The following is a 17,415-nucleotide window of genomic DNA, read 5'->3' as shown; positions in this document are numbered from 1 at the left end:
TGAGGAGCCAGACTGAATTTCTGGGTTATTCCACACATTTAGAGTTCAGTGCTTTGTTGATCATGAGTGTGGGTTCTTGTGCATTTATACAGTTACGGAAAGGATAAGGCGTTCCTCAAAAACTGATATCTAATACGTGTGTTATGAATAAAAAATATCTGGACTCCTCCAGTCAGCAGAAATTACACCCAGTATTTTGGAGATCTCTGGATGCTGGTTTTTGCCATTCAGTTCAAGGCTCATCTTTGATTACAAGGGGGAAAGAGACCCCCCACGAGTTTGTTCCAGAACCAGTGGGATAAAAGTGCACCTCTACTATCTATGCCTTACAAACTTCAGAGGCCATATTCAAAACAGGGTTTTTTCAGTGTATGCAAGGGGTTGCAACCCCTCTTCTCTTCCTCCCCAGGTCAGACAGTATGGACAGTTCTCACACATATCTACCTGTATAATCTTCTGTACCTCTCATAACTGGTCAATGACTGTAACAAGTTGCATCAGGTGTTTTTCTATATACTTTTTACACAGAATTCTATGTGATTAATGGAACTTAATTCAATGCATCATTTTATTGTACTAGTTCTTAAGCTTGTCCTATTATTATTATTATTATTTTTCTAGGTGACTGTGGTTTCTTGTGATTTTTATTGTATAAATGAAATGGCTGTTGATGCTTATTCCTTGTTACTAAGAATTTTTACCTTTTTGGAAAAACAGCATTGCTATGAACTAATAAATTTAAGACTTCAGTTACTCATTGTAAATACAGTATCGTGCAAAAAAAAAAAACTTTTCCCCCCCATTCATTTGAATTGAATAGTGTTAATTGAATTTTGTCTAGACACCATTTCTGTTGATGAAATAAAGACATACCAATATGTATTGTAGCAAAGTCTCTGGCGTCTGAATTTAATGTTGTTAGAAAAAAATTAAAAACAGCCTCCCTCAAGTCAAGGTCAACTCCTGGCAGTTATATAGACAAAACTATGCAGTCATAGTTGGCAGTAATGTGGAGATGGCTTGCTATTACTTTTTTCTGCAATATCTCTGACTTTTCTAGACTGGCCCTTGTATTTTGTCCATTGCGGTTTCTCATCCCAGTACTTGACAGTCAAAACATGCTTAGCCCACACTGACATCTGGGGAGACTTAATAGTATTAAATTGGCTTGAAAGACTACCTGAAGCAGGCAGTGTTTTTCCTTGCCTGACATTCTTAAGATAGGGTTCAAATATTCTCCAGTTAGTTACTTGTGTAAGTCCTCACGTGAGTAGATTTTCATGTTAAGCCAGAAGCCATGGTGTGATGAGTAAGTAAACTAGTCTTTTTTTTAAAAAAAAACCACATCATCTCTGATGTAGCATAATATGAAAACTTTGCTTTTTATCTGTGATAGTTGTTCTGACACAGGAGCATCTGCAGGAAAATTGGTTAAAAAAACAATCACAGTTGCCATCTAGTCTTATTTATAACTCACACATACACACCCCAGTATAAAGCTTATAGGCAAGTATAGAAATCAAGTTACATTTTTTTCTCCCAGTGATATTCCCATTTATTCTTTTAAACATTTTCAGACATCACAAGAGGTCACAGGGAAGACTACAAAATAAATGAATTGTTTTTCATCCTACTGTAATACCATAAAACTAATACCTAGTGAGAGATATGCAAAAAAAAAATCCAAGTCCAAATTGTTTTGCATTTAAAATGCCCATTTTTGCAATTTGTTTATGTATTAAACTTTGAGGCTGCCCAACTCCATTTGTTTAAATAAAGACACTCAAACAGAACCACTCAAATACAGTTAGTCCTCAACTTACAACAGTTCACTTAGTGACAGAAGTTACAACAGCACTGAAAAAAGTGATCACTTCTCACACTTGTGACTGTTGCAACATCCCCATGGTCACATGATTTCCATTTGGATGCTTGACAATTGACTCACATTTGTGACGGTTGCAGTGTCCTCTGGTCACATGACCATCTTTTGCGATTTTCTGACAAAGTCAATGGGGAAACCAGGTTTACTTAACAGCCATGTTACTAATTTAACAGCTGCAACAGTTCACTTAAATGTGGCACAAGAAGTCGTAAAATGTGGCACGAGAAATCACAATTACATATCCATGTAATCATGACTCATGTGACTGGATTACAGTCATGTGACTGCCGGGTTGCTGCAATGTCTGGAAATCCAAGGAACCAACATAGGTTCCCCTCAACTAGCGCCGTCATAACTTTGAACAGTCACTGAATGATGGTGGTTGAGGACTATTGAACAGGAGGAGCAAAATAGGGACCCCAAGGCACTCCGCAGGTGAGGGACCATAAGCACAACTTCAGGCCTAAAACATCCCAGGAGGTGCCAATTATTGCATATCTGTCTTCACCAAAGGTCTACTGCTGAGTCCTTATCCATACTAAGCCTTGCCTGGCTACCAGTCCTGCCGGAGCTGGCTTTGCCTCCTTTGACACGAGTCCTACCCGGCTGGTCTCACTAGCTGCCGGTCTTGCCAAACTGCCCAACAGCCCCACCACATTTACACCATTTCCAGCTATCTCCATGGCATCCTCCACCTCTTGCTGACCTCTGCAGCAGCATTCTGGCTTAGGACCACTCCAGCCATTCTAAGCACAATGACTAGCATATCACTATGTAGTCTGCCAGCTTGCAGTTCTATCAATTCTGACGATACCCAAAGTGCCCAAAGCAATCTCCAATTCCCGGGGGGGGGGGTAGTTCCAGGGCCTGCTGCTCATCCTCTGGGAGCTGCCCTCCTCTCATCATCAGGATACCAGCTGCTACAGGAACTGCTCTGTATGGCTCCAAGGAGCTGCTATGCTTTGGGGTTTAAATCAGCTGTTTCAGATTCGAAATGAACTATTTTGATCCTTTTAGAGGTCTCACGCTCAAAATCTTTCAAACTGGAGTGTTCAAGGTGGTTCACATTTGGATATTCCACAGCACAAAAGCCAACCGGATCAGCATATGGACCTATTCTCCAATACTGCCAAGGGAATTACATTTTTTCACCGTATCCAATGGCAGCCAGTTACCTCATGGGTAGGGTAGAAGGCCTCGAGTACAGTTTTCGCCCTTCACACTTTGCTGCTGTTTCCCCAAAGATGCTGCTTGTAGTGGCTATCAAGATTAGGCTAACCTTATTCATTTTGAACAGGCTCTGTGCCACAGTTGGTGGCTGTACCTAGTCAGTCTTAGTCAACCAGAGAAGCTAATTAGGGCTGGCCCTGATTAGGGGCTTGGATGAGAGAAATCCTGGGAAAATAAGAGCTGAAGAACTAGATTGGGAAGTCAGAAAGAAGGCAGTGGCAAAAGACTTCAATTAACATCAAGAAAATTCCACGCTCAGAAGTTGAGTTCATTTCAAAGGAAACTTTATTTTTATGATGTTACAGAATTGTGTTATTTTCTAGTATTAATTTAGCAAACAGAACAAATACTCTTGGATTCTATGCACTTCATTTGGAAGTATTTCCCACTGACCTATTTTTCAAGCAAATATTGATAGGACCAAAGCTGCATATTGATTTCTAAACTGTTTGAACAAAGATGGACTTCTGCTGCTTTTCATTTAACTCTCAATCCCTCTATAGTGGATGATTGCACAGTCCGCTTTGCTGTAGATTTTTGAATTGCAGTTTCTTGATTTAAAAAAAGTTCCAACATACTTGATTTTATTAATCAAGTTCCTTTTTTTAAAAAAAATAATCATGTATTATTCTCAATACCGTAATGGATGAGAATTCTATATAGCCTGTTTTACAGTATTAGCAATGTTATCATCTGCTGGCATACAGAATAATTGTCTGTCAACTATATGTACAAAATAACCAGGTATTCAGCTTTTCCCATTAAGTACATTACTTAAAAGAATGAAAAAAAAATTAGAAGGATATGTCTCCTACTTTACTTGTCAGTTCACAGGTAACACTTCTTTACAAGTTTTAATTAAAAGGTGCAGGTTGCACTATGGCTATAGTTTACAGGAAATCAACTTAATTCCAGGTAACAAGGCATAAAATTGCAACCCTGCAAACTTTATTGTGAGATTTGTTGGGGGTTTTTTTGCATTAAAAATACTGTTACAAAATGCAGATATAGAAAAAGGAGAGATAGCTAGCTGCCTTCGGTATAGTTAACAGGTGTACAAATGACAAAAGAGCAATTATTTAGAAATCTAAATAATTTGGATACCCAACTATGAATTCTGTTTGTAGGTATGACTGCCAGCACTTCAGAATTAGTTGCCCTGCACTTCAGAATTAGTTGACCTGCACTTCAGAATTAGTTGCCCTGTTATCAAGACTGGCCTTAGAAATACATATTTAAAAGAGGGAAAATACTTTCAAGTTTTAATCTTTTTCAAGGAGACTCTTCCAGCCAAGGCATAAAAAGGTAACTGCTCACCTCTTGGCTTCTCCAATCCCAACTCTATGGGAAATTCTGAGTTTGCTGCCTTTCCCCTTATATTCATGGCCATATTTGAACACTGGTGAAAGCCCATGATATTTGTGAGGGTTCAGAGGTGCCCAATAGTAGGTTCCCTCTACCAGGTTGTCTTCTGGCCCATGACTATCCATTCTACCTGATAACCTCTAGAGCTAGGGGGTGAAAATGAGTTATAAGAGATACTGAAGGAACAATGTAGTTCTTCACTTACAACTGGTTGCTTAATGACCATTTGAAATTACAAGGGGCATAGAATGGGTGCTTTATGGCCAGTGAAGCACTTCTGGTCATTGTAAAAAGTTGTGCTGCCCATTCCCCCATGGTCACATGACTGCATTTTGGATACTTAGCAATCTGCTCACCTTTATGATTGATCACACTGTCCTGTGTGTAGTTTCTTCCACTTGAAGAACGGGTTTACGCCTAAAACTATGGCATTTGTTTAATGACTGCGGTGATTCACCTCACGACTATGGCAAAAATGTCTTATAATCACCTCTGGTCAACTTAGAACCATAATGACTTGCACTCAGTCCCAATGGCAGTCGTAAATTGAGGACCACCTGTATGGAAGAATTGTGGGGAAAAATGAGGGCACAGCTACCTGAGGGGAAGAGAGAAGAGTGCGATGGAGCAAACACAAGAGAGAGAAAGAGAATTCAGGAAAAGGAGAAGAGATGCATTGAAAAGAAAGTCAAAAATATAAAGGAAAAGGCTAGCCTTATACAGGTAGTCCTCGACTTACAACAGTCCATTCAAAGTTACAATCACACTGACAAAAGTGACTTATGACTGTTTTTTTCACAGTTACGATTTTGCAACATCCCCATGATCATGTGATCAAAGTTCCGATGCTTGGCAACTGGTTCATACTTATGACCGTTGCAGCGCCTCAGGGTCATGTGATCCCCTTTTGCGGCCTTCTGATAAGCAAAGTCAGTGGGGAAGCCAGATTCATTTATCAACCAGGTTACTAACTTATCAACTGCAGTGATTCACTTAACAAATATGGCAAGAATGGTTGTAAAATGGGGCAAACTTAATGAATGTCTCACTTAACAACAGAAATGGGCTCAATTGTGCTCATAAGTCGAGGACTATCTGTAATGATCGTTTCCTTTCTTACAATAGAGGCCCTTTCCTTAAGTCATGCTCCTCAGGTAATTTGAGTTTACCTTATTAAGAGCAGCTTTCCTGTTTACCTCTCTAACTGGCAGTGTTCACACTTTTCAATAAGAAAGTGTATATATAGCTGACGTGAATGCCGGAGGTTCGAAAGCCTGCTTATAAGACCGGCAGTTTTTGCGCTCTGCTCATAGAATGCGTTACCGGTCTACCCACACCAGTTGACCGTATTACTTCGAATAGTCTCGCATCGATCTGTATACTCGTAAGCTCGGGGATCATTGCCTCTCTTGTCGCTCTCTTAGGACAGGAGGCACTGGGGGACCATCCTATAGCAACGTGTACCCAGATATGTCCAAAGCAGGCAAAGAGGTCAGTTAGCCGACGAAAACTAAGTTTATCAAACAGTTGTTAGTTTATTAAACAGTTGTTTTTATATTTATCCCGGTGTTCAACTATTTTTCTCAACATATATATATTTCTTCTTCCTATATTTGGACCGACCGGGTACATCATAAAAAAAACACCACTTACATATCTCCTCCCCCAGTCTCTTCCCTCCCTGACACAGCTGACAAAGTGAGAAAGAGCCTGTGGCTTAGAGGTCAACACAGCTGCCTAACATGCAAGCAGCCCAGGTTCGAATCTCAGAAGTGTGTAGCTGGCTGATGAGAGCTAAGGAGCTCGAAATAGCTATACCAGCTTCCCTTTAAATCCTTGTTAGCAATCCAAATTTAACACAAAAATGATTGTCACAGTAGCGACTGCTGCCTGTGGAGAGCCCTACATTGGGGCTGATACAGGCAAAAGATTTCTTCTTCCCATATTTGGGCCGACCGGGTGCATCATAAAAAAAACACTTACATATATATGTGCAGCAGCAAAAAAGGGCTATGAAAGTGCTTATGCTGGAAGCCGCCAAAGTAGAAAAAAAAATGTCAATTGCGTCTTTGGAAATCTTGTAGGAAATCTTGTAGCAGGAGGAGTATTCCCTCTTTAAAAAATTAAAACTGTTCAGCCCATAACTATATATTTGGAAGCTGCCAAGAAACAAAGTAATACTTACAGCCCTTTGAAAAATATAAGACTAGTACATTGAAGGGTCTGGGAAGAGAGAGACACATTGCACATACAGTACCCAGGTTGGATTTAAACATCTTTGTTAATATGCAACATAGTGCTGGAAAGTTCTAGTGAGGAGCTTTCATTGTTTATTCATCAAGTCCAGAGACAGGAGGAAAGGAAGCAGTCTCCTCTTCCTTCGCCCATCTTTATTGAAGTTTTGTGTCTTAGCAGAGCCTTGAAGTTACATGTTGAACTGGATAAGAAGGTGGCAGTGCTACAAATCAAGTTATCCCTCCCTTCCATGGTCTTCACTGAGGAAATAAAGTTCTTTTATGTCCACGGAAGCTTCTCCTACTTATGCAGGAGAGAAGACAGTCCAACCTGAACGAGACAGTTATGGCTCAATCTCAGCCAGCAGCAGAGAACTGCAACAGAACTGCCCAGAAAATAGAAGTTCTAGAATTCTTAAATATCTGCCTTCAAGTGCTTCCACATCAGATCGGAGGAGAAATAGGAAATAATTCAGCTTCATATTGGCAATGATGTGCTAATGGCAAGGGGAGATTCTTGCTGTTCTGTAACATCACGGTTATACTAGTATTACTTTTTCATGATGGAAGAGAGCTCTAAGAGCACATTCTGAAAGAGAAAACGGGGAGAGGCCGAGTTAGCTTCGAGGACAAACAAAAGCTAAATAGCTTTGAAGGTTATTTTAGTCAGTTACTCATTTGGACTTTCTTTGTTCTTCTTCTTCAGAAGGGGAACCCACCTGCTTGATCAAATCAAGATTATTCTAGCTTCGTTTCCCATTGCTCATAGTGGCCAGACACAGGTACTGCCACTCTCCTGTCCATTGCTTCCCAACAAGTGGGACTCATTCCCATTTTGGCCCCGTGTGTGAGAATTACACAGTAAGACACCGTTGAGTCACAATTGATCCATGATGTTGTTGGAACCCAGGATGATGTTAACTTGCCTTTGGAAGCTAGCTAAGTTAGAGGCCATAGGCTATCTTGCTGTTCTGACAAAATAGTTATACAGATATTAAAATAACAAAATCTGCCATCAATACTGAATCGTTCATCGTCTGAATTTACTTGGGTGAACCTGGGTTCTAGCATTATGTGGAAAGGACCAAAGACTACTGATATAATGATAGTTAAAAATAAAAGCAATTGGGCTCAATTGTGGTCATACGTTGAGGACTACCTGTGTATAACAGACAAGCAAACGGTGAAGTATGCAGATAGTTATTTGCTCAAAAACCTGAGTATAATTCAAATTTGGACTCTGGGCCTCAAAATGCAAATTAAACCATCTTGAACCTATAGTTTTCAGTTCCAACAAAAGTTGTCTGGGCAGAATGGGGAAACAAAATATACATTCTTAGCATAAAATGTCCTCTTATCTATTTTTTTCTCTATATCCTCTTTCAGACATGCAGAGAGTTCATGTCAAATATAGCACATGCACATAAGACAGAACAAACATGAAATTAAATAAATATTAGAAGAAAAGAAAGATATACATTTAAATCAGGAGTGTCAAACTGCCGGCCCGCAGGCCGGATGCGTCATCCGGAAGCCACGCCCACCCCATTGCCGGCAATGGCAAAACCGTCCCGATACGTTGCGCGATGTCACGTGACGTTGCGAGTTTGACATGTCTGATTTAAATTAAGAGGAGTTTAAAAAAGCACCCAGGCTGAAATCATTTCAGCAATCCAAAATAGAAACTTAGTCTTACCTGCATATAGTTTAGAAAGGTCTGTGCAATTAATTGTTTAAAAGCTTTATCAAGCAATGTGTGAATTTATGCTGTGATAAACAAACTTGGTACTCTTTTGATACAGTTTGCGCTTGTTTCAACTTGTAATAAAATTTCATTAGAACAAATACTTTACAAAAGTATTTAACTTGTTATATACCTTTTAAGATGCAACTTGGACATGACAGAAATCCTGGATTTTGAAGCTGTATCCCGCACATTAACTGTCCTAACATTTTAAAACTGAGTTATTCTTGCCTTATTTCTCTCCCCCCACCCATTTTTTTTAAATAACACTCAGCTGATTTTATTTAGTATTATATAAATAATGCGCTTCTACCAAAACAAGTACATTTTTCAAACACTTGCCTTGATTTGAAGGAACCGCACTATCTCTCCACCTTCCATGTTTGAACGTTTTTACAGACAAACCCCTAAGCGCAAGGCCTAGGCCAGGGGTAGGCAACCTTGGCTCTTTTATGACTCGTGGACTTCAACTCCCAGAATTCCTGAGCCAGCCATGCTGAGGGGAAAGGGAGAGGTTCCAAGCTGAGCCATGCTGGCTCAGGAATTCTGGGAGTTGAAGTCCACGAGTCATAAAAGAGCCAAGGTTGCCTACCCCTGGCCCTAGGCTAAAAGGATACTAAAGAACAATAACTCAACTCACACTATAGTATAGCAGAATATAGCAGTATAGCAGAAAGGTTGCTTGGGTTTACTTGCCATTGACATTCTGCGCCCCCTTGTGGAGGAAAATGAATGTGTGATAGGAGGGCTGCTGTCCTCTGGCCATTTAGCTTCCAAGACTGAACCATTCTGTGAATCTGAGGTCACTGAGTTGATATCCAGCTGGCTCTCGGACAGCATTCTGGGTAAAAGGCTGGCGTTGTGGTTCTGGTAAGGCATGGTGTTTGGAGAGCTGCCATTATCATCTCCTAAGTCCTTGCTGCCAACTTCCCAGCTTTGCTTCCGAAAGATTGCTTGAGGGCTCTCCCTGGGGTTGGATACTATGGAAATTTTAGAAGCATGTGGAAGGGTCTTGGATTCATCTGAGGCGTTGGAGTCATGCTTTCTGTAGAGGTCGACAGCCTGCCCTGCTTCCACTGGAATGTTGTCGGTGCTGCAGGGCGCAATCAGATGCTCATCGTTATGGCATTGACTCATGAAGTTTGTATAATGCCTGGGGAACAGCCTGTGTTGATGCTGTCCGTTCCCATTGGGATATCCGAGATGCCCATAAGAAGGATGTGGTTGGTCTTGATACTGACTGGGCCAGCTCCTGCAGTTTCTGCGCCACTGTTGCTCCCCATTGCCCGGGTGCTGGTTTTGTTCAGTAAGCATATATCCTTCTTCAAGATTCAAGGAGACGGGTAGTCTCCCTTGTTCCTCTGATCTAAATTTGTAACTATCCTGGTAGGATGAATCACTCAGGTTGCAAATCTGCTGGATCATTGAATTTTTCTTGGGGAAATTAAAGATAACGTCCTCCTCTGCCGTCATTAGCTTCTTCTTGGACTTCCTGCAAAGGGTGTTTCTAATCTTCTTAATCCCCAAATAAACAATCTCCAAGATATTCAGAAAGAGTGAAACGGCTGCAATGCTCTGCATAAAGACCATGAAGATTGTTTTTTCTGTTGGTCTGGACACAAAGCAGTCCACAGTGTTGGGGCAGGGTGGAAGGGTGCACTTATACAGCGGATGCATTTGAAACCCATATAAAAGATACTGGCCCACCATGAACCCCACTTCTAAGACCGATCGGGTCAAGATATGAAGGATATAGGTCCACATCAAAGCCCCTTGCAAGGGAGGCTTGCTTGCTTTCTTTTGTTCTTCCAGCTTCTTCAGCTGCCTCTCTATCCTCCGATGATCTCCCATGATAGGTTCTATCTCTTTGAGCTGCTCTTTGAGGCGAGCTTTCTTCCACTGCCTCTCTTTCTCAAGGGCTTGCAGTCTATAAATGGCGTGGCCCATATAAACAAGCGAAGGAGACGAGACAAAGATGACCTGGAGCACCCAGTAGCGGATCAGGGAGATGGGGAAAGCTTTATCATAGCAGATGTTGTTGCAACCCGGCTGCTCGGTGTTGCAAACAAACTCCTCTTGCTCGTCATCCCAGACTTCTTCGGCAGCCACACCGAGAACCAACATGCGAAAGATGAAGAGGATGGTGAGCCAGATTTTGCCCACGATGGTGGAATGGAGATGAACTTCCTCTAAGATGCTGCCCAGCAAATTCCAGTCCCCCATAGTCATGAGATCATCCCTTTGAAATAAAACAGAAGTGCATCGCTCAGAGACCCATTTACATATTTGTGTAAGTACCAGCATTTTTAAAGGGTATTACTTAAATTGCCTGCAGTTCTATTTAATTCACTTGACAGGCATTAAAATAAAAGAATGAGTAAAGGATAGGCCCCATTGTTACAAAAAGGAGGCATCATCTAAAGCGGTGTAGGGGACATGGGGAATGGCCTTAAAGATCAGGAGGAGGACTGCTATCAAGGAGATGGTCAGATAAGTGGAGTTTGAGCCTGGACCAAGAAAATAACTTGAGAAAACATCTTTGGCAAGTTTTCCCTTAGTTCAGTGAAGCTTCTGGGTGTTGGTTCAACAATTTCTGGATGAACAAACTGAAAAAAAAAATGATTGCCGTGATGGTGCGGCCAATGACTACTGTAAATATCTGTATTTTGGAATATGTCCTACTCTATAACTTCATGAAATTCTATGAAAACCAGCAGCTTTGGTGAACAAAAAACCCCCGGCAAAAATATTTATAGTGGAAAAATTAGACAGGACCCTGTTTCTAACTTTGTAACAAAAGCAAGCATCCTGTCAAATTAATAAATAGTTTTAAAATATAACCTGTTTGGTCACAATTGCCAAGGAACACTTCTGTGCATCCATCCATTCATCTAGAAATTAAGAGTCCTATTAAAACCAGAGCTTTGTATTCCTTTCCATTCTTTTACTAGAGAGCTCCCAAAGAGAGCATCAAGAAATTAATAATTTAATATTTGCACATAGCCCCATTTCTGAAAATTATCCCCTCTCCATTGCATTGGGTTCTATCAGCTATCATTTCATTTAAGCTACTTTCAGATCATCTTGAGGCAGTTAAATCCACAAGCTGACAACATGATGCATAAAGAGGATCCCCTTGTGAGGATCCCTGCAAAAAGACATTTATTTTTATATGTATATGTGTACAACCACACAGTCACAGACAAAGACACACACACACACACACACACACAAAAACAAGTTTTCTTACCTTTTCCTTGATTTCTGTCCAAGGCTGCAATTACCAGCATAACCAATAAAGTAAGGATGATCTCAAATAAGAATTGATTTCTTCTGGTCACATGGAAATTAGTACAGTTTTCTTGGCAACGCTACAGAGGTGATGTGCCATTGCTTTCTTCCAGAATATTTTCCAACTTCCCAGATGGAAAATTCATAAAGGGGAAAAGAGAGATTTCCTTTTTGGAAAAAGAATGCCTTCAGGAGTAATGTTTTAAAATTATTAAAATTTACCATAATCTCTGTGTAATGACTGTTTAGCTATATTGTTTCCTTTAGAACCTATTTTATTCAAAGTGCCTTTATAGATTAGAGTAATGAAGAGATTGGAAATATCATTATACCAAATATAAATATTATTACACTATGAGCAATTTATATCAGAATGCAGGACTCATGCTAAAAACTGGATTTGTAATTAAGAATGTTTTCCTCTTTGCACATTGAAAATAACTTCAGATATTACTCTCCTGCTTACCATGCTCATGATCTCTTGGAATAAATACATCAAAACTGGTCCCTTGAAATTACCTCATGGTCTTCAGCGCTGTTAATTGCTTCGTTTTCCTCTGAACAACTTAAATCTATTTTTACACCTGACACGACTGTAAATCATAATTTGATGGCTGCTGGGATCAGTAAATCCAAAGAATACCCCCCAAAAATGATAAGCTGACTGATAGGACAGAGGCACTAGTTGGAACGATCGTGCAATGGAGACCGACCAAGTTATCTTCTCAGCCTTCCTGTCCACTTCATTGCCTTGTAATGCTACTGCTTACTTCATTAGGATGCAAACACTTTCCGTCTTCTTGCTGAACTGCTAAGTAAATCAATTCACTTTGTAAAGTGAAATGAACAGTCTCTTTTCACAGCTCTGGATGTTTTCTTTACATTCTGTTCATTTTCCTGGTAATCAATGCTCAGTGATCAATCGGTCATGTCCGATTTCATAGTCTATTACACACCAGCATAGAAAAATACATGAAACAGCAGCTCAGACTAGAAAAAGTTTTGAAAGGAGAAATCCAATTTCCCATATTTTTTTTTTCATTGGCCTTGGTTACTCAAGCCCCTTACCTACTTCAAGGGATGAACACAACATTCACAAAAAGGAACAAACAATATAAATTATATTCCCTTTTCGGGGCTGCTTGGAAAGATAGCAATTAAAAGAAAAGAAGAGCAGCTTCAAAGCCAACTGTGTTAATTGTTTAGCTGCTGACTAAGAAGCAGATAGGAAGCATATTAAAATCTTCAGTTTAGGGAGTTGTTTGTGTAACTATAGCCTGAGGTACTTTTCGGTGTTGGCTTGTGATGGTTGTAGAATCCCATTAACCTTCATTTACTTAAACCAGTCTGCAAGAATGAGAATATTTTGAGGACCTGTTATAAAATAGGGATTAAGAAATCACACAGAAAAGGGATAATCGAACTATAATTATGTAAAAGCTTGCTTCTGAGAAGGTCCCTGCTGACTTCATTGGAATTACTACATATAAATAGGCTGAAGACTAAAACTGATGTTCATAAAATCACCTTGCCCGTGAGGGGGTCGTGGGGGGAGAAATTATTTATTTTCTAATTTTGAGGCCATCCAACCCCTTAACCACTCTGGGCACGTTACAAACTAGTAAATTAAAATAGAGCTCATAGCCAACCAGAGAGTCAATACAACCAATTATAAAACCAAACTTTACTTACACAAACAACGCAATTACCCTATCCCAAGGAAAGTCTTTATTACAATCTGTTCATTGTTACCTAAAGAGTTTATAGACCAGTGATGGCAAACCTATGGCACGCATACCAGAGGCGGCACTCAGAGCCCTCTCTGTTGGCACGCACGCCACTGCTGCCAGTAGCAGGTCCATCAGGCTGCCCCCACTGCCCAGAGCAGGAGCCCCGCCCAGTACAAAGGAGGAGAAGCGGCCAACTAGCAAGCTCAAGTAGAGGTGGTAGAGCAGAGGTCACCAACCATTGTCGATTGGAGGACTGGAAGAAAAGGGAGGGGAAAGCATTTTACATGCGTGCATGGGGGACGTGAGCACGCACACGCTGCAAATGGGGTGGGGCTAGTGCCTACGTGATACTCACTAGCCCTGCCCCGTGCTTACGTGGTGCAGCGCCTTGTATCTGCACCCCATGGTGCGGCGGTGGCCATTTTTGCACCTTGCAGCACAGTGGCCCATTTTTGTGCCCCCGGGTTTTGCATGCCAGAGGCAGCACTCAGAGGTGCCTCCCTGCCCCCCCCGAGGGCACCAAAATGCTGATGCTGCCCTGGCACTTTGCAATAAATAAGTGGGTTTTGGGTTGCGGTTTGGGCACTCGGTCTCTAAAAGGTTCGCCATCACTGTTATAGACCGAAACGGTTTGTCAGATGGACAATCCTTAGGAATCTGAAATATACAGCAGCAACAATACAGAAGGAAAAAAAGAACAGGAAGTTAGGACCATCTTTCAGTGTGGAACTCTTTGTGCTTACAGTAAGTAGAAACAGGGCTAAAGAAATACACTGCCCGTAGCAGTTAGCTATAGTACCTGGTTTTCTCTTCAGTTCATCAAAAGTTGCCTTGGAGTTATCATAGATTGCTATGCCTTGCTACCAATTAAAGGTATGGTTTGCTTTTCTTCAAAATCTGTGACTTGGAACTTCTACCTCTTTTCTTTTGCTATATCTTTATTTCTGCCTCTGGACATAATTCGAAGGCATTGCTAGGAAAGCTCAAATGTCTACAAAATGGTAATCCATGTACAGTAACACTATCTTCCAAACCACAAGAACAAGGGGATGTTTTTGGTACATCCTGGGGGCAATAGGTAATTTGTATTAAATTCTTTGTACGTTGAGGATCCAGTTTGGGATTGCTGCTACCAAGCACTCGTGAAAAACAAGAGTCTGGGGGTTTTGTGGAGCTAATGACATTATACAAGACTGGGAAAAAAGGTAATTGGGTCAAACAGTTTAAGAACTACTGAGCTAGAAAGAAAGCCACTGTTATAATTAAAACCTAAACTAATCCAATCAAATTGTTGCTAAATTCTACTTTAGGAATTTCACATTGAAGTCTCCTTTTTTATGGAAGATTAAACTAAAATCACTGATGTGTGAGAGAGAAAAGGAATTGGCTAAAGAAGCAATAATTATGAGGTTCATATGCATGTCACATTAAACATATGACTGTTTAATAGGTATACACCACAGCCTAATATCAACCCTTCCTATAGTTGACATATCAGCACGGTTAGGTTTCCTGCAACTCATTAGAACAAATCACTCATGTTGTAAAACCACCTTCATCTTTCTTTGGTAGAATAAATTATTGGTCTATAAGGACTTTTAGTGTATTCTGCATAGGTAGAGTTGGATGGATGGATAGATGGATGGATACTAATAATGTATTGTGAAGATCCTAGAAAAGATAATAAAAACACAGATCTGCGAACAACTATAAGCAAACAAAGTCATAACTAGTAGCCAGCACAGGTTTGTTAAAAACAGATCATGCCAAACCAATCTCATTTCATTCTTTGATAAAGTGACTAAACTAGTAGACCAGCACAATGCAATGGATGTAGTATACTTAGATTTCAGTAAGGCATTTGACAAGTTAGACCAAAACCTACTCCTTGGTAAGCTAGGAAAAGGTAGAATAGACATCACCACCAGATGGATCTGTAGCTGGCTAACAAACTGTACTCAACAAGTAGTCCTCAATGGTACTACATCCACATGGAGAGAAGTAAACAGTGGGGTACCACAAGGTTCCGTCTTAGGCCCAGTACTCTTCAATATCTTCATAAATGACTTAGATGAGGGAATTGAAGGGGACTCATCAAATTTGCAGATGACACCAAACTGATAGGAATAGCCAACACCCCAGAAGACAAACTCAGGATCCAAAAAGATCTTGACAAACTTGAACAATGGGTCCTATCCAACAAAATGAGTTTCAATGTGGAGAAAAGCAAAGTCTTATATTTAGGCAGGGAAAAACCAAAGGCACAAATACAGATTGGGCGAGACCTGGCTTAAAAACAGCGACTGTGAGAGGGACATTGGAGTCCTAGTGGACGATCACTTGACTATGAGCCAGCAGTATGCAGCAGCAACCAAAAAAGCTAATACAATCCTGGGTTGTATAAACAGAGGCATAGAATCAAGATCACGTGAAGTATTAGTACCGCTTTACAAAACCCTAGTAAGACCACACCTGGAATACTGCAGCCAATTTTGGTCACCATATCCCAAAAAAGATGTTGAGAGTTTGGAAAAAAATCAGAGAAGAGCAACTAAGATGATCAAAGGCCTGGAGACTAAAACATATGAAGAACGACTGCAGGACTTGGGCTTGGCTAGTGACCTAAAGAAAAGAATAGAGGTGACATAGCAGTATTCCAGTATTTGAGGGGCTGCCACAAAGAAGAGGGCATCAAACTATTCTCCAAAGCACCAGAGGGCAAGACAAGAAACAATGGTTGGAAACTGATCAAAGAGAGAAGCAACCTGGAATTAAGGAGAAACTTCCTAACAATCAGGACAATTAACTAGTGGAACAGCTTGCCTTCAGAAATTGTGGCTGCTCCATCACTGGAGATTTTTAAGAAGAGACTCAACAGTCACTTGTCTGAGATGGTATAGGTTCTCCTGCTTGAGCATAGGGCTGGACTAAAAGACCCCCAAGGTCTATTCTATTCTATTCTATTCTATTCTATTCTATTCTATTCTATTCTATTCTATTCCATTCCATTCCATTCTAAATAAAATTTGGGGATCAAACTAAAAAGCCCTAACCCAATTACATCTTTCAGTGGAACTAAAGCGCTAAGCTATACAGGAATTTGACACAAAGAACATCATTTAAAGGAGAAAATGATACTAGGGCAAGCAAATAACATACAACTTCAAAGGCATTCATCCCCCCTTTACATGCCCTTGTCCAAAGGGAATTAGAGTCCTAGTTCAGCAATAAAACACAGACACAAGGAATGCTGATTCAGGAAAGTAGCAGTGCTGAGAAGCAAGGACACCCAGGGAAATCTCAACAAAACATATTTAAACCCTTTGTTAGCTCAAGTAAGCCATTGTATTCACCCCATTATCCTGACCTAACAAGTTTTAAACTCAATCAAGTTGCTACACTAATTAAATGTATATCATAATTTGTGTCAGTCTACAAAGAGGGAGTTTATCCCCTCCCTTCTTTTGGCTTGTCTTGACCTCTAGAACCAATCAATAAACTGTATGTACTTCAATGAAATTATGCTGATCTCTGGTTCATCTGAACTCAAAAGTTCTCCTACAATTGTCAATACCCTACGTTTTCCAGTTATAACATACAGCTGTGAAAACTGGAACTTTGGAAAAATTGAAATGAAGACAAATTTATGTATCTAAACTGAGGCTAGATGCAATTATTAAGGCTATTTTGGACCACAAGAATGAATAGTTCAATATCAGATGATAGTTCAGTATCAATAAATCTAATCGCCAGCTGTACTGCACTCCATTAGAAGTGCAAATAATGTTTAAATTTTAGTTAATATTTCATCACCAATATCTATTAATAAAATCCATTAATAATAATAATATATGTAAATATTAAATATAAAGGCAAAAGTCATTGGAGATCCTAATGGTTTTAAAAGTCAAAGACAATTGAAAAAGAGGCTCACAG

The 17,415-nt window shown here is 40.2% G+C and overlaps 1 protein-coding gene across 1 annotated transcript; it reads right to left on the bottom strand.

Moving 5' to 3' along the window:
• Positions 1-9,094: 9,094 nt before the first annotated feature.
• GJA10 (gap junction protein alpha 10) lies at positions 9,095-10,687 on the bottom strand. The gene has a single exon (XM_015817382.1). The coding sequence runs from the start codon at positions 10,685-10,687 to the stop codon at positions 9,095-9,097; it is 1,593 nt and encodes a 530-aa protein (XP_015672868.1).
• Positions 10,688-17,415: the final 6,728 nt, after the last annotated feature.

This window comes from Protobothrops mucrosquamatus, unplaced genomic scaffold (assembly GCF_001527695.2).
Source record: "Protobothrops mucrosquamatus isolate PMUCROS unplaced genomic scaffold, P.Mucros_1.0 scaffold582, whole genome shotgun sequence".
NCBI classification, from domain to species: Eukaryota; Metazoa; Chordata; class Lepidosauria; order Squamata; family Viperidae; genus Protobothrops; species Protobothrops mucrosquamatus.
Note: the sequence above shows the minus strand (reverse complement) of the source record. Positions and strands in the feature narration are given on the sequence as shown.